General features: G+C 37.4%; 2 protein-coding genes across 2 annotated transcripts; one reads left to right on the top strand and one right to left on the bottom strand.

Annotated features, from left to right (window-relative positions):
* Positions 1-6,962: 6,962 nt before the first annotated feature.
* LOC105443550 (plasminogen-like) lies at positions 6,963-10,187 on the top strand. Its single transcript, XM_030972766.1, has 4 exons — positions 6,963-7,060; positions 7,855-7,953; positions 8,645-8,899; positions 9,295-10,187. The coding sequence occupies exons 2-4, from the start codon at positions 7,887-7,889 to the stop codon at positions 9,555-9,557; spliced, it is 585 nt and encodes a 194-aa protein (XP_030828626.1). The 5' UTR covers positions 6,963-7,060; positions 7,855-7,886; the 3' UTR covers positions 9,558-10,187.
* A 1,419-nt stretch (positions 10,188-11,606) lies between these two features.
* On the bottom strand, positions 11,607-20,785 carry LOC590278 (organic cation transporter protein-like). Its single transcript, XM_030972546.1, has 11 exons — positions 20,633-20,785; positions 19,810-20,076; positions 19,256-19,359; positions 18,080-18,234; positions 17,395-17,563; positions 15,983-16,121; positions 15,270-15,361; positions 14,787-14,995; positions 13,408-13,516; positions 12,662-12,871; positions 11,607-11,741 (listed from the first exon to the last, which is right to left on the bottom strand). The coding sequence occupies exons 1-11, from the start codon at positions 20,783-20,785 to the stop codon at positions 11,648-11,650; spliced, it is 1,701 nt and encodes a 566-aa protein (XP_030828406.1). The 3' UTR covers positions 11,607-11,647.
* Between the last annotated feature and the right edge of the window lie 2,998 nt (positions 20,786-23,783).

Here is a 23,783-nt window from a genome sequence, read left to right as displayed (position 1 = left end):
GCAAAATGTAATAGCTAAGTTTGAGCTAAATGATTATTATCTGTGTCAAGCCATTATGTATGGAAATTATTTCTTTAATTATTTGTATATAATATATGGATAAACTGTATATGATGGAATTTGTTTTGAAATAAAGAACCCTGTGGAAGGGGGAAAAAGTTTGAGCTAAGGGAATTAAGGTCTATCGACTGGATAGATATTCATTTAGGGTTGTCCGGTAACTCCCCACGAATAAAGATTTGTAATACAATTATTTTTGCAATGAAGTATTGGATATATATTGAAAGAAGAAAAGAATATTGCAGGGAGGGCAGGTAAATTGGCCTTAAATTTACAGAAATGAGAACAAGTAAAGTTTTCATGAAATTTTAACACTGGGCTATTGTGGCTATTGTAGCCTCGTTTAAATGATTAACAAAACATGTTTTAAATAGATTGTTTCTGTTTGTCTGTCGCTCCAATTTAGGGTATTCTGAGGAGGCTAGGAACAGTGTGTGGTGGAAGTGTGGTCGGTGGTGTGTGTGTCGTATGGTGGGGAGGGGGGGGGGGGGGGTAGTAGTGTGTTTGGTTGAATGGGGTTGTTTGTTTTATGTTACAACTGATTTCATTTTCGTTATAATGTAATGAAAATGTTTTGAATTCTTGTCAAGGAAAAACAACTGTATTTTATTTCTAAAATTAATTTGTATTATTTGGAATCAATAAAAAAAAAAGTATGTGAGGAGGGGGATGGTAAATAGGCAGCACCGGACGACAATATATTAATATCATTTATAATTCATGTTTTTTTTTTAATAACCAAGACATGATTATATATATTTTCATTAAAAATATCTTGGGTAATGCAATCGATTATAATTGATATCATTTATAATTCATGTTTAAAAAAGAATTTTTTTAAAATAATAATCCAGACATGAATATATATATTTTCATGAATAGTTGAGTTCTGTTGCAGAAAGCGCTACACAAAATATTTTTATTTTAGTGAGATAATGAAAATCTGAGTGTCAAATTTGAAAGAACATACAATTTAAATGACAAAATCATCTTTGTTTGATCAAAATCGGTTCAAAGACGGCTGAAATATCCATAAATATAATGGTTTCTAATACTTTTGTACCACCACAAATATTAGATAATTTGAAAAAGCCGTTGGAAAAACGAAATAGCGCCTTTTACGTCGTATTTCAGCCAATGCCGATGTTGGTGTTTTTTCGTGTTGGTTATATTACGCACAACCAGCCGGCTCATGTATTTTTTTAAAAAATCAATTAATTAATTAAAGGTCACCTTAATTTCTAAAAAGTGGAGCTGAATTGGTATGACCGTATTGGCTAAATTTCACACATTATGGGGGTCTAAAATTACCTTCATAGCAATTTTAGGTCCTTAAAGAGCACTAGAAAGGTCATAAATAAGAATACGAGCAATAACCATGCACTTTGAAGGCATTTGTGGTCTGAAAATAGAACTTAATTTTCTCTTTAATATCATTTATAATTCTTCTTTTTATTTTATTTTTTTCTTCTAATAATCCAGATATGATTACATATATTTTCATGAAAATTATCTGGGGTAATGCAATCGATTAAAATTATCTACCTGAATAAAATGATTTCAACGCGATACGTAATTGGAAAATGGAATTAGCTTAACTCTTGTGAACAATTTGTTTAATATCTTATCCACTGTGTAGACATTCTGATATTTAAATGTATCCTTTCTGACATATCAGCTTTTAATATCTTTCAACAAAATATTTTGAGTAGATTTCAGTGATGGTTTAATATGGAACATTGTTGAATACGAATTAAAAAAATATAATACTTGAATAAAAGTTGATATAAGTAACAATTTCTTGGGAATTTAACCAGCATAACATAGCGTCGAGGTGTCGTGGCCTAGTGCATATGTCACCGGACCATGGATGATGATGATGTCATGAAATCGATAGCCTTTTTTTTTTTAGGGCGACAACATCCGATTTTCAAAGCTTTTGATTTCGAGTTTTCATAGAGCTGTTACTCCTTTGACAGATACTGAAATAGTATATTATTTAAATATATGGCCTGTAAGCCCTCATCTGATTTATAATTCATCTTTTAATTTGTTTAATCCGGACAAGTAAACCATGGATATGAATTTTTTTTCCCATTTTCGTGGGTCACCTCCTGCAACCACACAAGAACCAAATATTTCAAGGGTGAGTGTGTTTTTGTCCAATCTCGCTACTGTCAAGAAGTAGTGGTGGGTTAAGAATTTTGTAGCCGGGGTGAGGAGGGGGGGGGGGGGGGGGTTAGGAGAGGGCATGTTTTTTAATGAAAATCCCTGAAATGGATAAACAACAATTCTCACTTCTTCTAACATTATCCTTGTGGCTTTTCCTTGAGATTAAGTCAAATTTCCTTTCATATACTTAAAGTTCATTGTGATATTGTGATGTAAACAAACTAACTGTACAAATATAAAAGAAATATAAGGAATAATGAGGGTCCTAGCTATAAAAAAAAAGGGGAAAAAAGGAGAAATGCTTCATTGCAACCATCATAGTTTGGTGAGTTATTGTTATTTATGTTCAAACATTGTCAGATTTTGTGTATGTTCTCTTACGCTCTTGGTATTTAAAAATAAAATAAAAAGGTGTCAATCAGCAATATCATTTTGTATTGTTTTCCCTTAGCATTTCAATTAAATGCAAGTGCATCGCAACCAGATACATAGCTTATTTCCTTATGTCCTATCATATCTTTGTTGTCCCTCTGATTTATTCAAAATTTTGCTTATCAAGAGGGGAGAGGAACCCCCCCCCCCCCCAGCACCTCTGCCACGGGTTACAAAGGAAAAAAAGAAAATTATCCTTCAAATGATCCTGCAACATAAACACAATGGATGAGCATATTCATTCGCAGAACAGCAACAACCATAACAGAAATTACACAGTACATACATTCCAATACATATGCAACTACAGTTTAATAATCAATCAGCAACGGCGTACCTACCATCAAAAATGGACGAGCTCAGGTAAATACACCCTTTCTCTCCCTTACCCACATTGAAAAGCAAAACTTGAGAGAAAATTAAGAGTGAAAGATAGTAAAAGATAGAAAACATAAAAGGGCCAGGCAACATAGAACGAACCTAATATGTCATCCTTCTTTTACTTCATAGCCTTGTTCTCTAACAGTTTATCTACATTATAAGACTGATTACCATCAATAGCTGGATCCAAGCTACGCCACTTCACATGCACACTCATATGAATACAAAAATAAACAAAGTTTGTTACCATTCATCGATATCAAAGCCACAGACATACATTTCACCAATGCCATTCAGATATTTCTTCCAAGGTTCATTGAAGAATGAAATCAAAATGTTGACACATGATTTTGGTTCGTTCACCTTGAAATCTAACGACGTACATAATTGTCAAGAGAATCCATCAAATGTAAACAGGTACATTGCATTGTTTTAATCATGGGTTTTTATGACACCAATTTGAAAATTCTTTACTTAATCAAACTGAGCATTCTATGTAGCAGGGAAAAACAAAACAAAACAGAGTGCTGGTTTTATTATAGATTGATCCTAATTTTATAAAAATATCTCCATTTCAAAACATGGACTTTAATTTCTGAAATATCAAACCTACTATCATCGTATGATGGTTAAAAATGATACACAAACTTATTGAGTTCTTTGTAACAACAACTTCTCACATTATCCTTAGTTATTAGAATGATAAGCATCTTATATTTAAATCAGTAGGTTCCGAAATGCATCAATTCACTTCTTTGTAGAGAGGAAGTACAAGAGCATGACTGTGTCAATGTTTGCATGGTATACCCAAGCTTGTCGAATTTTAGCGATGATAAACAAGCATGGCATCATAATGACACAGGATAAAGTGTTCAAATGGTTTTCAAAATGCTTTATGAAACATATATGTAATCAGAACTGTTAACAAATGAAAGTTCATATGCTCATGAAAAACTACATGTAGCAGCAGATATCATATTAAGCAACTTCTCTTTAAGTTTGGCATATTCCAATCAGTTTTTTGAAGGTTGATAAACAACCAGTGTTTAGTCCATTATAGAGTTACACTACATAAGATCAAAATGATACATTTAAATTATATCATTCAAACAAATAATCTTTAATAATCAAGGTGCCAATTAAAGGAAAATAATAATGTCGCTTTTTTGTCGGAACCCGTTGATGACGACGCCTAATCCATGCTTGCCATGAAAGGGCCCATGACATCGAAATACAAGTGTATTCCTGTTGGTGTGCAGTCCTGCATACATCTCATATTTTGATATATAAACTTTTGAATTTGTTTCACAGATTTTTAAATATTTTTTAAAATATTTGTTTTTCAAACTTGCTAAGCTCCAGGCTGAAAGGCAGACTTGTCGGTGAAATCGATAGAACAGTTTCGGGTGATATTTCTTACAATTTTGAGTTCGAGAGCAAGTGTGAAGGTGGGCAACATGGCAAATTTGCTTCTGTATAATATTTTACATATTATTATGCCAAAGAAACGTGGTCGCATTTGACGAACCACGAACATGCACAATTTCAGTGGTGATTTCATAGTTTAATGGTATCAAATTTTGGATGTTCCTTTAAGCGCAACTCTGCTCCCATTATCCGCTTCAAGAATTAAGACAGTGTATGTAACTGACCTTGTACAATGTCTGGTTGTTTTCACGAAACACTCGTCAATTTTTAAATTCGACCCTCTTCATCAAACTTGTCATATTACTAACTGCTTTGAAAATATGCTGGTTTACTTGTCAAGAAAATCCACTTTACTGAAATCCAGATAAAACTTCGGACGTTGCCATTGGACCTCATATTTCAGACCTCTTCAAGACATGAAGGGATATAGAAAGTGAAATGAGTGTGTGTGTGTGTGTTGTTTGAGTTTGTGTGTGAGAGAGAGAGAGAGAGAGAGAAAGAGAGAGGAGAGAGAGGGAGAGATAGAGGGAGTGGGATGGTGTATTTCGGGAGGGGGGCGGTGGTGGGCATTACGGTACGACAGAACGATTTTTTATATTAAAAAGAAAATAATTTCATATGTACGCCACGGGACCAGTACGACAGTCCTCCTTATAATGTTCATAATTTATGGTGGTTTTTGTTGTCAATAAGTTTTAAAGAATGATTTTGTTTTTTAAATCGTAAAGCGCTTAGAAACAGCATTATGCGGTATACAGATGTGATTATTATTTATATTATTATTATTATTATTATTATTATTATTATTATTATTATTATTATTATTATTATTATTATTATTATTATTATTATTATTATTATTTTTGTTATTATTATCATTATTACTATTAGAAGAGCCAAGGTAAATTTAAGGATCATGCGAATGAATTACAGTACATTGCAAACAATAGACGTATATCCATCCATTGACACCTTGCCAAATGTTAAGGAATAGTTTAGTTCAATGGGCCATTTGTGTAATGTAATCAAATTTAATGCGCAAATCTTTCTAATGTAACTCCTTACAAATTATTTCATCCACCTATTACAAATAATTGTTTTTCAAAAGTCAGAATGCGAATTGCATACATTCCATATTGATAGGTAGGACAGGCGATACTGTTTGTCCTACCTAGCAACAATAAATGTGCACTGTCGCTCATATAGTTGGAATATAATGAGAATTAATGCCTCACAAAAGGGCACTAATATAGCACATCGACACGGTTTTGATCCTGGGACCTCACAGTTACGAGGCCATTGCTTTGCCACTGAACCATGATTGTACGCAGCGGGGGCTAGGGTACGGGGCAGTTCCCACAAATAAAATAAAGACAAAGAAAATGCAATAAATTATCAATAATTCATAGAATCCCCCCCCCCCCACGATCCCCAACAGAAAAAAAAATCTTCTGTGTGCCCATGCCTTGAGCCATAATGCATGGATTTTTGTTTATGTTGGGGACCGGGGTAGAATGCAATGAATTATTGATTATTTAGTGCATTTTCTTTGTTGTTTTTTTATTTTTGGGCACTGCCCCGTACCCTAGCCCCCGAAATGTTATCATATATTTCATTTGTGTTGAAGAAATGTAGCTTCAATATCTTGTAATATTATATTAAATGATATATATTATCATTCTGTTGTTGAACAATAAAATATATTTCAAAACAGAACAAATTAGGCGCGGATCCAGGATTTTTCTAGGGGAAGGGGCATTTTTAAAATTGTTTTTGCTCCCGAAAATTTGAAAATCGCACCGGCCGAAAATTCGCTGTGTGTGTGTGTTAGGGGGGGGGGGGGAGCCATCTCCGAAAAAAAGGTAAAATTAGCGTGTTTTTACACGTTATATTTCCTAGGGAGGGGGCCGGTCCCCCGGGCGCCCTGGATCCGCCACTGGTTAAATAGTAACAGTGCATTCAGTCAAAGTCTTAAAATTAACTTGTTTTCAAGGGTTGGCATAAACATTTCCCCATTGTCGGTATCGATGGAAGGGGCTTAGTGGTAACGGAACTTCTCAGTCAAAGTCAAAAAACTGTATTCCTGTCTTGGCGTTATCACTTTCTCTTGATCAGCATGGCGCCATGGGCGGGGCTTTAGAAAAAAGCTTTAGAAAAACTTCAGTGCTCGCCTTCGTGTATTCAAGGAAGAATAGCCCTATATCATTTTCCAAAGAAAAGCAGCGATGGGCGGGGTTCCATTCTTTCCTTCGACCAAACATAACCTGACAGTCACGCATTTTTAGAAGATTGTTTTATGTCCTTCGAAATTCGGTTGTGGCCTGATGATATTTTGGACCAATCAGATTGGCCTACGACACGTATTTAAATTATTTTCCTTTTGATCATTACTGATGGGATGGGTGAAAATTGTCCTTTCCACCAATCAAAACCCAAGTTTGATATACTGTGGGGATGTCTTCTACTTGTAATACTATAAATGTGGGCATCCAATCCTTCCAGCTTCATATCGAGGATCCAGCAGGCAGTTGCACAACTAGATTGGAAGGACAGCAAATCTTCGAAAGCTTTGGATACTGTGAGCAGGGTGAGTATATTTCCTCTCTTCCTCAAAGTATCTCTATCTAATAACATTCATAAAATGTTGGCCGCATATATGTTTCTATACCAGAAACAGTTGGCCTGTTAGGAATAAGTTGCTTAGCTATTCATTCCTGTTGCATCATGGAAGGGTGAAATAGAAGTAGTAACATTTTGCCACCTTTTAGTGTTTTTTTGAGAGACGGGGAACTTGAAATGAAGAGAATATTTCTTTCCAATAAATACCATAAAGTTTTTTTTCTATCGGTATTGATGTGTTCTGAATTTATTACGATGACCTTAGGACTTTGTCATTATGTGAAATCGAATCAAACAGATCAAGCAATATTCCGAAGAATTTACAATACGAAGCATTATTAATTATTTCCAAATATTTTTGACAAAACTTCTACTTGACAATGTGCAAACTTCAGTTTGATACGAGTTCAATTCAATTTAAGTTATAAATGATATGTCAGGTGCATCTACTTACACCAAAGATTAATGAAAATGATAACAATAGAAATTATGGTGTTAATTATAGTTTTAAGGATACTCGGATGACTCTACGTATGCGCCAACATTACAACTATTTGAATATCATGGCCCGTCATTATTTCTGTTCTGGTTACCACAGACCTCCAAATTAGCAGGTAGCTTTATCCACAAACTGTTGGCTCACTTCCTTTTGTGTTGATATTCAGTAAAATACCACAGTCACTATCTTAATCCTTATCTTATTCTCCGCTTCATTCCTACAGCCATCCGATTATTTCTTTTCTTATTTTTTGGTATCCTTAGTTCTTCTTTGAGTTCGACAAAACGTCTTGAACATGGCTAAACTTTTCTTGTACATGGCACTCGCTGCTATCTTAGTGCTGGTTTCAAGCATCCCCGATTGTAAGTATACATTTTCTTTTAAATGTACCAATATATCAATAATAATATTACAAATATTTAAGAGTGATTTTTATACAGTCTCACTATTTCAAGTTAGGATATATTGCATGCTTTGAAAAACATGACTCTTAAGCATGTTAAGTGGATTATTCAAAGTCTTTAACCTCCCCCCAATCAGACAGACAAAATACATTTTATATGTGTGTGTATATATATATATATATATATATATATATAAGTGAAATCTCGATTAAAGAAAATAAGCCGACAGATTTGCAGACCAAAACATGTAAGTGGATTAATAAACGCCTTGGCACTTTCACTTAGTTGCTTTGAAGATATTTTTTTTAAAGGAAGAAAGTTGAACCATACATGTATGTATTAATTGAAGGACCATGCAGAACAGGAAAGTAGTCTAGGAGGGCATTTCAAAAGCACTCATATTTATCAGATGCCTTTATTAATACCATGCTCTTTCGGCATCCTCATCGTAAGGAACTTATTTCTTTTAACTTACCCAACTAAAGCTGTTATGAATCTAGTTTACCATTACTGTATCATTATGATCATTTTATTTTTAGCAGTTAAAAACAAATTTCCGAATGGACAATAAATACTTAATTTCAATTTTAATTTCATTCTCTCTTAAATGAATAAAATAATGCGTAAGCCTACATTAATCATTTTTTAGGCACGGACGATCCAAACGGGACCATCTACAGGGGAGAGTTGGCCCAGACATTTTCCGGTAAAACATGCCAATCCTGGAACTCCCAGACCCCACAGGGGCATTCCCGGACACCCGCCAACTACCCTAATGCGGGCCTTGGAGATCACAACTACTGCAGAAACCCCGACGGTGCATTCACCGCTTGGTGTTACACCACCGATCCTGATACCCGATGGGAGTATTGTGCCATTGGTGATTTCAGCTATGAATGCACGAGTAAGTATTGTATATTTATGCGAATACATTCAGAACAAAACAAACAGTGGACGCTATTCATATTAAAGATATTTAAATAGAATATTGAATTCGAGTTATTTTTCATATATCATAATAACATAAAATAACCCTCTCTTAGATGATATGGAATTTGATTTATACCACTCATGCATGAGTTAGCATAGTCATTAAACAATTAATTAGTCTCTGAAGGAAAATAATTAAAATCGCATCATACCGGGTACCTATGGGTGGAGAGAGCCAATTTAGCTAAGGTGCCTTGATTGAGGACATGAGTGACTTGCCGGGGATCGAACCCACGACCTTCTTCTATATCCAGTCAAGTGTTTAAACCAATCGACTACGAAACTTCTACTTATTCCACATTGCATTAGATCCCGAATGCTACCACCAATCCCCTGGCGCTGACTACCGAGGAGAAGTCTCGACTACACGGAACGGTCGCGAGTGCCAAAACTGGACCTCCCAGTCGCCCCACGGTCACAGCCGCACCCCAGAGAACTACCCTACCTCTGGTCTCGGGGACCACAACCTCTGCCGCAACCCCGATGGCGAGGAATTCGCCTGGTGCTACACAACCGACCCCAGTGTCCGTTGGGAGTTCTGCAACATCGGATTGCCCGAAGAGGGTTGCTAAATGGCGTTTCAAAGAGTCTTCCTAAAATGAGCGGAGGGGAGGGGGTGTCTCTGGTATCTTGTCATGTTTGGTCATCGTAATTTTGCTCATTATATCATCTTTTGATTCAAGGGTGACTTTGTAGGCCGTATGGTGGCTGACTTACTGCTCTGATTATAACTTCCTAATAGATTTCACTGTCTGTCATTTCTTAATGGAATACATACAAATGTTAAGGGGCAAAGTCATTATTGTTCAAACCTCTCTACGAGAAAGTATGGACCTAATTTCCTGTTCATATTTTAACAATTGCTAACAGCCTTTATTATCAAGGTGTAGGTCTTTGTAATTATATAGGTGTTAACTTGTTGATCTATTCCTTTCTTTTGATCGGAGTGGTTGGGAAAGAAGGGTTTAAGTATCTCTATCAAGTGGTATGTTGCAGACAAAAATAACAAACAAACAAATAAACAAGAAATAGAGGGAATTGGCAGAATAAATGTTTCATCACTTCACCATCACAAATTTATTTCATTGATATATTAATAATGATATAGCAGTTTAACTCAGATTGAATAAACAATAGTAACACTATTTCTTCGCAATAATATTAAGCAATGGATACGTTGCTGTTTTTACTCTTTGAATTTGTATTAGAATTAAATCTTATTATTGTTGGTATTAGCTATGGTGTAGTACTGGACTAAGTATTTCAAAATAATGTTAAAAGTAACGCTTTTTAATATTGCATTCCTTGGTAATGAGTCACACCACCCCCTCTGAAATCATTTGTTGAACAATAAAAGACGATTGAAACATCTCTAGCACAATCATAATGTTGTGTTTACTTTGTTGTCTTCCTGTTAATTAATGGACAAGTTTGACACAAAATAGTCATTTTTTTGTCGTTGTCCGTTCTCCAGTACGTTTATTTACTAGACAATGGTTGGTTGGAGGTGGGAAAGGGAGGGGATTCAAAAGCAAACGAAACTGAGCTCAAGAGGAAACAAAGATTGTAAATATGAAAATGTAAAGAAAAGGAGGACGAATGAATAATGAGAGAGGAAGGTATAAAGCATATAAGAAAGAGAGGGATAAAAGAAAATGTAAGAAAAAACTAATAAAGAAAATGGAAAACGGAAAAGGAGACATAACGAGAGAGATAAAGACAAATATGATACAGCACTAATAGAAGAAAAATGGAAAAGCGACAAGGAAGAAAGAGAGAGAGAGAGAGAGAGAGAGAGGGTGGGGGTTGTGTGCGCGTGCGTGTGTTGTGCGTGAATGCGTGTGTGTGAAGGTGAGAGAGAAGGATATATAAGAGGAGAGAGAGATGGGGAGTGGTTGGGGCTGAGAGAAAATTTAAGAATGTAACGAAGGCGCTAATCTCTTTCCTTTCGTTTTCTTTCCCTTTTTAATTTTGAATATTCATTGTGATGTTTTAAAGATTAAAAGATTTAAAGATTATCATATTTTCATTATCTTTGGAAACTTGAAATATAATAAATTATATACCTCATACATAGATTGTCATTCACTGATTGGTCAAGACTATATCACATGTCAAGGAGCATTTCGATCTATCAAGTATCATTACGTCAGAGGGGTTGATAGCTTCTATCAAACCCTGGGATAGGACGCCCCTAACCCCCCTCCCGCGACTTAGTTGCGCACACAAATTTTTTGAGTTGCTAGGCTACCGCAATCGCGCGGTTACGCGCAGCGCGTAGGAATTCAATACTCTTGCCTTGGACTTGATGTTGGATTTTTCTTATTTGGGTTTGTAAATTCCTCTTGATCTCGTTTCCTGTTTTTAGAGCTAGATCTAGACCTACAGCTAGACCTAATCATGAATCAATAAAAAGGATGAGGTATATAAAACAAATATGGACTGCTCTGTAATCGGATGATGGTGGGAACTACCACTCCCTCGGTGGTGTTCACACCGGCCCTTCTATCACCCCCTCGGCTTCGCCTCGGGGGTGATAGAAGGGCCGGTGTAAACACCACCTTGGGAGTGATAGTTCCCACCATCATCCTCATGAGCAGTCAATATTTGTATACTAGCCCCGATCATCTTACAATCTCTTTTAAATTGCATATTGGTAAATTTAAACTGCAACTCCTTTTTCCTCCTCGGAACAGTTTATTTGAACAGACCTCGTCTTCGATGTTACATTCACCTTCTCCTCTTTTAGGCTTTTCCTGTATTGGCGAAACATGTATAATAATAATGATAATGATAATGATAATAATAACAATAAGTAGAATGATAATGATTTTAAAAAAATTAAAAAATTATGTATAAGCACAAAGATTACCAAAAAATATACCTATACGTCGTGTGTCCAGACAGGCTTTTGCATCCGGATGGCTGCTTTAAAACAGCAATTTGAAGAAGTTTACAAGCAAATTTTCTTAACTCTTTTAAGAATTATGTTCGACAATATTATACAGGACAAATATTGATGATGGTCAGTGCTTGTTCATGAATATTGTTCATTAAATACGAAGGCAAAAGAGAAGGCTATATGTTTGTTAAATGTCCGGACACACAACCCCATCTTACGCTAGTACTGAATGGATTTCGGTCTCTTATCAGACTTGGATTTTATCATGATTACTTCAGATAATAAAGTACATTTTCTGTTAGATCAACTAAATGCCTGTGGAGCGCCAGGACTCCAGGAGTGTCATGTTTTGAAAGACATGAGCGCTATGCAAGAACCCACATTTTGGATGACTTCAAAAAGATGACCTTACCCCCCCCCCCCCCGCTTATTCAGCGGCTAGTTGAGTCGTTGCGAAATTTTTGGCCCGATTTCAAAATGTTTACCCCCCTCCCCCCCCCCCCCCCCTTGAAAAAAATCCTGCGTACGCCACTGGATATACCGTATAATAAAATGGAGTAAAAAGATAAATTAATTGGTACATCACAATCGCAAAGGCTTTCATAAAAACCGGCCATATTACACTTTCGATATATATGCGGTATCCTTATGCACACGTCGCTATGAATCTATGATTTCTAAAGCGTTAAATTTGATACATTAAACAGGGTACTGAAATTGCCCTTGCAAGTTGCGCTGATTTCTTAAAAGTCATTGCGATCAAATTCCACTTACATTCCAAAGTTCTCGCCCTCTTCCAGCGTGTCAGGGAGTTTCCTCCCTCGGGTTTCGGGGAGGAGGAGGGTGGAGAACCCGACGGCTACCCCTGCTGCACCATAGATCACCATGGGGAGGGGGCGCCAGTACTTGGATAGTGTGAGAATGAGGGGAGAGATGATACCTGCCACGCGGGAGAAGGTCGAGAATAGGCCCATCGCGGAGCTCCTGTGTCATCGGGAAAAGTGTCGCACAAAAAAGTAAAGGTAGAATTATAAAGAAAAATACCAACATAAAACTACGGTTGCACAGTATACAGAATGATCCGGATACGATTTCGACTTTTAGGTGTCGAGGTAGGGTGATTCATTGGGAAATACAGGACATATAAACTCAGTACAATGACACATCAATGATAACAACAACATGCTAATAGTGAATGGGGACAGCTTGGAAGGCATTTCTATATAAAAACCTGACCCGAGCAGAAAAATAGAATGTAATGCAATGTCATTACATTTGAATGTCCCAAATTTCCAATTTTGTAAGACATTGTCTGCCACATGCCACCCGACCTTTAATATGTGTTGATGGGAACATTGGTTTGCATGTATGTATGTACCAATATTTCATTAGTGCTTTAATTTTAAGTAGGCTAATTGTAATTTTTTGAAACATATACAATATATTTTAATAAATATACGCAATTATGATTTTGAATGCATTTAAGAGTATCGTGTACATATATTGCCTAATTAAATTACCTGATTGACGTTGGGTAGAGTTCAACAGTATACAGGAAGAGGACTGCATAGGCAGCAGATATACCAAACTTGCCTATCATAGCAAAGACTGTAAGTGCCGTTCCAGGGGCTTCATGTATAAAGGTCAAAAGTTATAGGATTAATATTCTGCGCCTTTGATTTGTTTTGTTTTGTCAACAGAACTATGGCGCAATATAAAAACTGAAGATCATCATCATCATCACCATTATAATCATCATCATCATCATCATCATCGCCATCATCATCACCATCATTATCACCATCATTATCATAATTATCATTATCATCATCATCACCATCATCATCATCATCATCATTATCATCATCATCATCATCATCATCGCCATCATCATCACCATCATCACCATCATTATCATAATCATCATTATCATCATCACCATCATCATCACCATCATTATCTTCATCTTCACCATCATCATCATCATTATCATCATCATCACCATTATCATCATCATCATCATCATCACCATCATTATCATCATCACCATCATTATCATCATCGTCACCATCATCATCATCATTATCATCACCATCATTATCATCATCATCATCATCACCATCATCATCATCATCATTATCATCATCATCACCATCATCATTATCATCATTATCATTATCATCATCATCGTCATCATCATTATCATCATCATCATCATCATTATCATTATTCCTAACAACAGGATAGGTAAATAATGAAAAGTGATGTCCTTCCCGGTGCTGTTGAACAAAAGGTAATTTTAAAGTAGAAACTAAAGCATGGATTCAAGAAGCAGTTATGAAGCAACATGGATTCTATGAATACAACATAGTAAATGTCTCATGATCAAAAAGTTTGTAAAATGGGGCTAAGACTATTAAACCGCAATTTTGAAATAATACGTTATATGCCGTGAACTGCTTGACCAGGGGCGATAGAAGTTGTACAGACCAGTTAAACATGTCAAATATAGTAGCCGGTGACTCTGTGTTATTGTCATTGATTAATTGGACAGTCAAATAGGAATCAATGACTAATGTTTATTCGGATTTTAAATCTTTACAACCAAGGGTAAAGTAAATTGAACACATACTGGCCTGCTGCAGTCGATGTTTGTCGCACATGATGTGTATGTTGTATGTTTTTTAAATAATTATTCTAAACAGTGTGGCAATCTACGTTGTTTAACCGTAACAGTCGCATTGGAAGACTCGAAAAACACAATTCCTTGGGTCCTACAATATTGTCGCTACATAGAAAATTGGGCGTTAACTGCCTGCAAGAAGGACCTTCCTGCCATTGACAATACATAGAACTCAGGGCCTTCTTGCCGGGAGCCAGCTTACGGTGTTCGACTTACGAAATATGGCTGAAGAGAGTAGCGAGGCTCCGCTGAGGAGGAGCAGACCGCAGAGACATCGAGGTCTCCCGATAACTTCGACGAGTACAGATGAGAAGAGGTAGGCTGGGATCTCGACGGCTCCTGCGATTGCAAAGGCAAGGTAATCGTTGACCCCGAGGTTGGATGTGTTCAAAGACAATCCATGGTAAACGACTGCGTTAACCATCCTGATGCAAGAGGGCAAAACATAATGTATGAATGTATAAAGATGTAAAGTGTTAATATCAATCTCATTGGGGGAAGTAGTGAATTTCAAAATATAAAACATAGTTATTGTGTCATTGTTATGCTATGAATCATCATCACCATCGTCATTGGTGGAAGAATACAGATTAATGTGAAGATGATTACTATATTCTCAAATTATCGTTGTTTAAATTACTTTTAATTACCAAACTGTCACTAACTATTCAAATAAAACCACTTTGAGGAGATACCAACCAGTTAAAGGTGAGATTAATGCTTCGCATTCGCATCTTAGGAGTTCGGAAGAGGTCCAAGGCAGATGCTTGATGTCCCGCTCCTTCTGATTTCTAGACAAAAGTAGATTGATTCATGTTATCAATAAATAATTGGTCAATCCAACTCTGAAGAGAAACAATAAGATTGTTTATCTAGATATTGGACGCAGTGTTATCATTTGCAGTGAGTATACATTTGAAATGACAATGAGGCTTCTAAACAAATGATACAGTGATATAGAGATGATCGGATTTGTTATATATAATCTTCTTTCTTCTTCTATTTTCCACGCACCGCCCACCCCGGCGGGGTTATCTGAATAGACAGACAGCCCACGATACCGACAAAAAGGGACGATTATAGAAATCTAGTCCCTTTTGGGCCCTCTTTCTAAAAGTGGTGAGGCTCATGGGACCAGTTGCCCGTGGTCTTATGGGCTATTGATCTAGAATGTTGTCGGTTTTGTGGACTGTCGGCCTCGTTGGTTGTCGGTCTGGTGGAATGTCGATCTCTAGGGCTTTAGCCCTACCAGACACTCGACCAAGCCACGCACACGCACTCATACACAATCATCCCACACACACTCCATCAGGTGTCCGTATTCCAAGAAGGCCGTCACAGTTATGTACTGCCAATTGCAGTAACGGTCTTCCTCTGATCCTGAGGGCAACCCGAACTGTTTCCAATCTTACCCTTTGCTCTTTGAATTGCTCAGTAAAGAGCGGTGATGGAAGTGTCTTCTTGTTGGATTTAGCCATTGTTGCAAGTGTCTTCTCCGCTTTGTCGTATCTACCGCTAGATATTTGCCACCTTACCGACTCGGGTAGGAACCTAGCAAAGATGGACGTTAAGGGGTATAATGAGGAAAGAACTGAGTTTGTAACTTCTTCCTTAGGTTTGTATTTAGTTCTCTTCGTCGAGATAGGCCCAATGATATGGGTTTCCTTTGAAACTTATTTATTAACATTTGCTTGACATTGTTACTTGTTGGTTCCCACCAGTAGCGTACGCAGGTTTTTCCAAGGGGGGGGGGGGGGGAGGTAAGAGGACACAGATACGACAAAGCGGAGGGGGTAAGAGGACACCCCCCCCCCGAAAAAAAGGGGGGGGTTTAACCTGAAAATACACACATAATAAAACTGAAGGGGGGGTTCAAACCCAACTCCCCCCCCCCCTGCGTACGCGCCTGGTTCCCACTACTATGTTAGGCGTATAGTCGTTATTCCCTTTATAGGACCATCCACCAAGAAGCTTTGCAGTTGGGTTCCTTTTTTTTTTTTTTTTTACATATCCTCATTTTCGTTTTCCTTAATTCCAAAATTAAGTAACTACAAGGAAACCATTTGTTAAATTTACGTTTTGGTTATGAAATTCAAAATATGTTTGTATTATCATTTTCTTTGGCCTGTATATCTGCATTGTTCTTTTTTTTAATCCTATATTTTTTCCCTTTTCATATCAATTGCATTTTGAACTGGTGTATCTATCATAGACATACCTAGCTGATCTACGTCTGATGTTTCACACAGTTATATGCAATATTGCATGTACTCATATGCTAATACCGTCTCATATATTATCGTGTAATAACTTTATTATAGAAACCACATAGATATTCATGTATTTATATATCAGGCCCTACATTTTCATCGTGCCAATTATTTATACCATTGTTCCGTATCTCTTTGCATATATATTCGTATTTGAAATCAAATCTTTAGGTTGCAATGAAAGAATAGTAGATACATAAATCTTTTGTATTATCCTTTTTTTCTTCTTGTAAACAAAACTAAAAAAAGGGTAATGTTAAATGTGAACAAGAAAATAAATCGAATATTACCTCAACTTAATGTGATTTATAACCCTTATTCATGTTACTTGGACCATTTTGGAACAGCTTGAACTTGCGTTTATAACCATTTCTACCGAATGATGTTTAACGTCAGGTAGGGAAATTACAACTACAAACAAATCTCAGAAACATCGGCAACATTTTCGACAAGAGATGTCCAAAAAAAAGGCATCCCTTGTCACTTTTCGAAATTCGGAATACTGAAGCAAATAAAACATTGAGAAAATAAAGTTGATCTGATTTGTTTCTTACATCATAATTGCCATCAGGACGAGAGTAGGAACAGTAGCAACGATCTCTAGAGTCTTCCAGTAGCGAATGAAGTAGGCAACCAGAGCAAGGCATACGTACCCCGTGGCAAAGGGGACAGCGAAAAGTATCCCGGTGATGTTTCGTTTTGAAGTGCCCGCAAACTCATTTGCTGAAATTGATATTTTATTTAAAAACTAAGATGAAAAGTAATCATAGCCGAACTAGGGTGGAATAAGTATTGAGGACGTATGCATGTTTTGCAAACAGTAGGAGTTCTCTCAAGGCTCGAGAGTGGTAAATTGAAAATTAACATTATTCTGGTCTTGTTAATTATTATACATGACGTTAGAGACGTGACTTAATTAGATTTGTGCACACCATGATGATACGAAATCTGATGTAGATATATACCAGGCCACCACATTTTTTTTTACCCATGTTGAATAAACCTTTACCTGAAGACACGTTACCTTTTTTGTAAATTCGATAGGTGGGGAAATATTTTATCCCATTCTTACTACAGTGTATGCCTTAAGTAATATGCAAACAATAATCATCTCGGTTTTTGCATGCATCTTAATTTGAAAAATAAACAACAACAAAACAAGGAAAAAGACGCACCCCCCCAAGAAAACCCAGACACAAATAAGCATTTGCCAAGTTTGTGCTAGTGTATTTGACTTACCTAATACGAAGGAAATGATGTAAATTGGGATGGCGACGAATCCTTGAATAAATCGAATGGTAGAGAACACCCACCATGACGGGGAGAAGGCAAGGGCGAACCCGGCAATGAGACGGATGATCATGCAGATCATCAAAGACCACCATCGTCCGATTCTACAGTTTTAGGTTTAAAGAGATCGTTCAACAATGTTAAATCTGAGATGCACGGCCCTATATTGAAGCCCTAAAAAAATCGCGCTTCAAAATTATCAAGAAGTGCCTCCAAAAAGTAAAAATGTTTGAGTGACCGGTTTTACCATACTCTTTTCCCCCAATAGACTGTAGTGTTATGAAAATCGTTTGGCAAACGGTTTTCAAAATTTGTAATTCCAATCATAAATATCTTGATAATCAGACATGCGATCGGCTTGTAAAAGTCATGGGGTTCCTGACTGACCTATCATTGCAGCATGAGCTAAATCCAGGATTTTGTTTCAGAATCTGAGACAAAGTTACCGGATCCCTTTAAACAAAATGTACACTTAAAGTGACTCGGGAACATTGTTGAAGGTTGATGAAAAAACTGCTCTTTTCAAACCACACAGATATTTATGGTTTTCTTTGAAGGCATCACTGTGCTACACCCTCTTACAGTAAATTCTCCCAACCCTTTTGAATTTTCCCAAGCGTTTTTCCATGAAAATAAAATATAAAACAGGCCTCACTTAAATATCTGAATGGTATATAAAGCAAATTCTTTGCTTTTTGTAGATTTTCATTCACCTAAAATGTAATTAAATTGTAATAATATAGTTGGGAGGATTAAGAAATTCATCAGATCAGTTTTTCCCAATTTGTATCATTAATAATGGTCTGTTTTCACTCAAAATTTCAGATTATATTTAATCGTATATCTAGCATTGAAGTAACTACCTTAGCACCATTTCCTCTCATCTGAACAGTGTTACCAAGTCCCTGTAATGATGTGCGTATATATGGCAAGCAGTTTTAACATTAATTCCTATTTCTTGATATCACGATTTACTTACTGGTTATACAAATTCTAAATCTGCAAACATAAAATTGGAAGGAGGAGGGGGGGGGGGGGGGGGGGGGGGCTTGTCACCCCTCCATACCTCTCGTGCACGAGGAGAACTCATATATTCTAATATATGTACTAGGGAAGATAACTTACACGTCAGCAAGAGATCCGAACACGACGGATCCGAGCAGATAGCCTCCGAAGTATAGCGATTGGGACACCTGTGTGAGATCTTCCTTTCCACACACCAGGTCGAACTAACGGAGACAAAAAATACATTAATAATGAAATCTAAAACTTAATCTACAGAGCGATTTGTGGGGTGGGGTGGTTTATTAATGAAACATATTCCAAGACACATGGGCTAGATCTTGCTTTCGATAGACCAGGTCAAACTAGTAGCGTTAAGATATAAATTGACGATGAATTTCAATTGATCCGAAAGAGAGACAGGGACAGAGAGATGGGGAGAGACATAGATGGATAAAGAGAGAGAGAGAGAGAGAGAGAGAGAGAGAGAAGGAAGGACAGAAAGAATTCAGTATTGAAAGAGAGACACAAATATAGGGGAGGGAGCGAGGAGTTGGAAAGTGAAGACTGGGTGTTTGCGTGACTGTGTGAGAAATTTGTTTATATTTCTTTTTTACTTTGATGTTTATATATATATATATATATATATATATACAAACAAAAATATAAATACTCACGTCTGTAACTATAGAAGATTTGTACTGACTGGTATCGTAGGCCCATCCCTGGTCACACTCAATGACTGGTAGTGATCCGCTGCTGTAGTTGGATGGATCGATCCCAGGCCAGAATTCCTCTCCTGACACGTTGTATTTCTCACATTGTGCGTACTCAAGCTCACCATCTGACGTGTAGTTGGAAGGGATACTTCCTTCCTTCTGGGCTAGTGCGCAAGCTTCCTCTGAAAGTCCATACTGCTCACATCCGGGAGTCCATTCGGGGGTCTGTAGAAGGGGGATAGAGATGAAGGTATGATATGATATATCTAAAGCCTTCCGCTCACCAAAGATCTTCATGCGATCCAATTTTCGAAGTAATTACAATTATATTAGATATAGAAATCTGAACAAACATCATCTTCCTGATTTAGGTTCCCAATAATGATCAGAATGCTAACAACCGGAATATAAGTGCATTTAAACGTTATAGACATAATACATGCCGAATGGGCTTCGATTTGTAGACAATCCCGCGTGTGGCATGGCAGTTTGTTCCAAGCTTATTAGTTGTTTCTTTTCAGGAAATATTTTTCTATAGTATTCTTTCAAACTGACATAAAACTACCAAGATAGCTCACGATTACGATACCAACGGCCAAATAAAGATGATACCTCGAATCATATACCGCGTTTCAAAAACACCAAAACTATAGATATAACTTTTACAAGACAGATATTCTTTATTTATGCATTTTAAATAAATAGTGACCTCTTCGATAATGAGCTTGGCATTTTACGGAAGATGTGCCAGATTTGTAAGGGACAAAGAATCCAAACTTACCTCGCACCAGTGATCGACTGTAGCCGCCAGGAAGACTGGAATCATTGACAGCCATGAGGAGAAGAAGACGATGGTACAGGTGATGGCGAACACCCTGCGCTGGTAGGGACCAAACTCACCTAGCTCCTTGAGGAGATCGTCAAGTTTAAACATAACTGCAATAATGAGACCGGAGCTGAAACACGGGGTGCGCCTACACAGAAGTCGCCAATGATCCACTTCTGATATTTATGTTCCCTTGAGTGAAGATATTGAAGATAACTCTAATTAGTAACGTGTACGCATTATGGTTATTAGCCAATAGGCCAGTTCAGACATGTATATTTTTTCATGAATCCTTTTTCCGCTCTAGTGTCGTTGCCGTTGGTGTGACTACGGTAGGAGTGAACAAGATCACAAGTTATGCCCAAGTCACACTGAAATTATACATGGGGACTGACTGTTGGCCACAGGAGTAACGTTATTCTGTTCGATCTGGTGTCGGCCTGGTGGCGGTCTTGTCGGTGTGACTAGTCGGGTATTACTCACAAGTTAGTATTGTTATAACTGCATGTTACATTGAGATTGCTTTAGGATTTGCTTTCTGCGGTAAACCTCTGCCTGATTCTTGGGTCGCCCATTCTTCCAGAAATGTATGGCATGTGTGAATTGGTCTATCATGTAATACACTCAACCCTTGGACTTTACTCTGTGAACCAAGTCAACACATACAATTATGATTAAGATTAACCGATACTGTATCAATAAAAGCAAATTACTTTTCTTATAATTAATAATAGAGATTGATAAGAATGCAACCGTCAAAAATGCATAATGGTGAAGATATCATGATATCGTTATACGGAAATGCAATCACGTGGAGGCGAGAGGGAAGGAAAGATCCGAACACCCTATTGTTTGCTTATCCAAAGGCTTGGGAAATTAACAAAAACCATGTTCACGAATGGGGAGGGAGGGGTGCAAAATGATGTTCATTAAAAAAGTAGGATTCCTCGGAATGTTTCTTATTAGGAAAGATATATGGTGAAATATAGCGGTAAACCCTCTAGTGATTGTTTGTTTCTTACGATGTTTTTGAGCTGGGAAGAAAAAGAAACAGTGTAATATGGTAAAGTGGTTCATTCACTTAACTCTCGATCCAAGGGTTGAGGGTGCGAATCCCAGCCTGGCACTGACAACCTTTGGTAAAGCATCAATCCTCGTTTTTCACTCTCCGTCCAGGTCTAAATGGGTACCCGATATGCCAGAGCGCTACTTGGTCGCCTGTACTGACCGGGGTAATGTGAGGGGGGTGACCAACTGGCCCTTGTTCAACCTTTTAACTACAAATATGGCATACCATTCATATACAAAAACGAGTCGTATTCTCGTGCCCAACTTTCATTTGTCTTTTGTAACAATTTTTTGGTCTTTCTTATTGTGTCTTTCTCCTACAGATTCCTTGAATCGCCACTAACGGTGTGAAAAGGTGGTACGTATCTCGGTTTGTCGTTTACTTGTGAAATGCAGGAATAATCTGGAAGAAAAAAAAATCATAAATATCGACCACTTTACCGCTGAATTTACTTGTGGAATACAAAACGTCTCAATTATCTTAGAGAATGATGACAAATACAACCCCTTGATATCGGTGTCGTCGGCAACCATGATAGGGGATATAAACATATACACCCCTCTATGGTAAAACAGAATGGCATTAATTAAAATTAAAATACTTGCTTACTTCTCCAACATGTTCTCAGCCTGACTTTCATTGGTCCGGTAATTTTTGTGTTCTCTCATGTCGTCTTTAGTTCCGGGAACACAACTACTGACTGTTGCCACTACTAAAGATGTCGCATATGATTATGTATGATGTCGTATTACATTTATTTGACTCTCATTCCAAGGGTTTAGGGTTCGAATACCAACCTGGCGCATTCATCATTGGGTAAGATGTTAATTCGCATTTGCCACTCACTCTCCACCCAGGTGTAAATGGGTACCCGATATACCAGAGCACTACATATTCGGCCACTGGCTATGATCAGGGCCATGGACCAGGATAATAATGTTGAATGTAAGAGCGCCAGGAGCGTCAGGGCAGAGAGAGATACAGGGAAAGACAGGTAGACAATATAGGGAGAGAGACAGAGAAAGAGAGAGAGAGAGAGAGAGGCGAGAAGAAAAAAAACGGAGAGAGAGAGAGAGAGAGAAAGATGCTAGAAGAGGATAGAGAGAGAGATTATTATTATTTTGTATATATATATATATTTTTTTTTGGGGGGGGGGAGGGGGGGGGGGGGACGACGACGAAAAGAAAAAGAAAAAGGTAGGACTTGATTAAATATTTCCTCTATCGGTGTCCTTGTAAATTCACATTTCATCAAACTTGTTGGTCCAGCTTCTGTCCGTTTTTTTAATTTTTATTCATCTATCACATGCATCGATCCACACAAAGCGTGGTGTCTTTATTCATCTCCCGTCGCCAAAAGTACCGTCTGGACAGGAAGATGTAATATTTCTGGTCTGGGTACACATCAACATGGCAAGGTCTACTGTCAACGTTGAGGGTGTGTTATTTGATCAGTTGAGAGGGCGCGCGACACGGAAACGGTACAGCATGAGAGGAATGGCAAGGTCTACTGTCAACATATCAGCTGATTGGGTGCGCGACAGAAAAACGGTCCACACAAATAAAATTTAAAAAAAAAACGGTCCAGAGGCTTGACTACAAACTTGCAGTTATACTTAAAGCCCCCAAACCTCTCCCCCCCCCCCGCTTCCCCCGAGATGGAAGTGACTCCTTTATAGCTGAGCCCACACTCTCTTACGGTGCAGTTGTCCTGCCTGGAAATCTGGACGGAGGATGACTTTGCACGAATCCCATCACTTTTTCCATTTTGGAAAATTCTATTTCAACAAACACAAAGGAGTATACCTATAACAAGGAATAAAAGACAAAATACAATAAAAATTAAAACAAAAACCATAAGCAAATGCATGGGATCACCAAAAGAAACAACTTTCTGTGTGACGCTATTCCCATTAACTGATAATAGTATACATTAATAATTCAGTTTATATCAAGCAAACGAGATATAAGAAAGAACACGTAAATAATGCATGCATGCTTTAAGGTCATTGAGCATTAAAAAGGATAAAAAAAAGA

This window comes from Strongylocentrotus purpuratus, unplaced genomic scaffold (assembly GCF_000002235.5).
Source record: "Strongylocentrotus purpuratus isolate Spur 01 unplaced genomic scaffold, Spur_5.0 spur5_contig_863, whole genome shotgun sequence".
NCBI lineage: Eukaryota > Metazoa > Echinodermata > Echinoidea > Camarodonta > Strongylocentrotidae > Strongylocentrotus > Strongylocentrotus purpuratus.
Note: the sequence above shows the minus strand (reverse complement) of the source record. Positions and strands in the feature narration are given on the sequence as shown.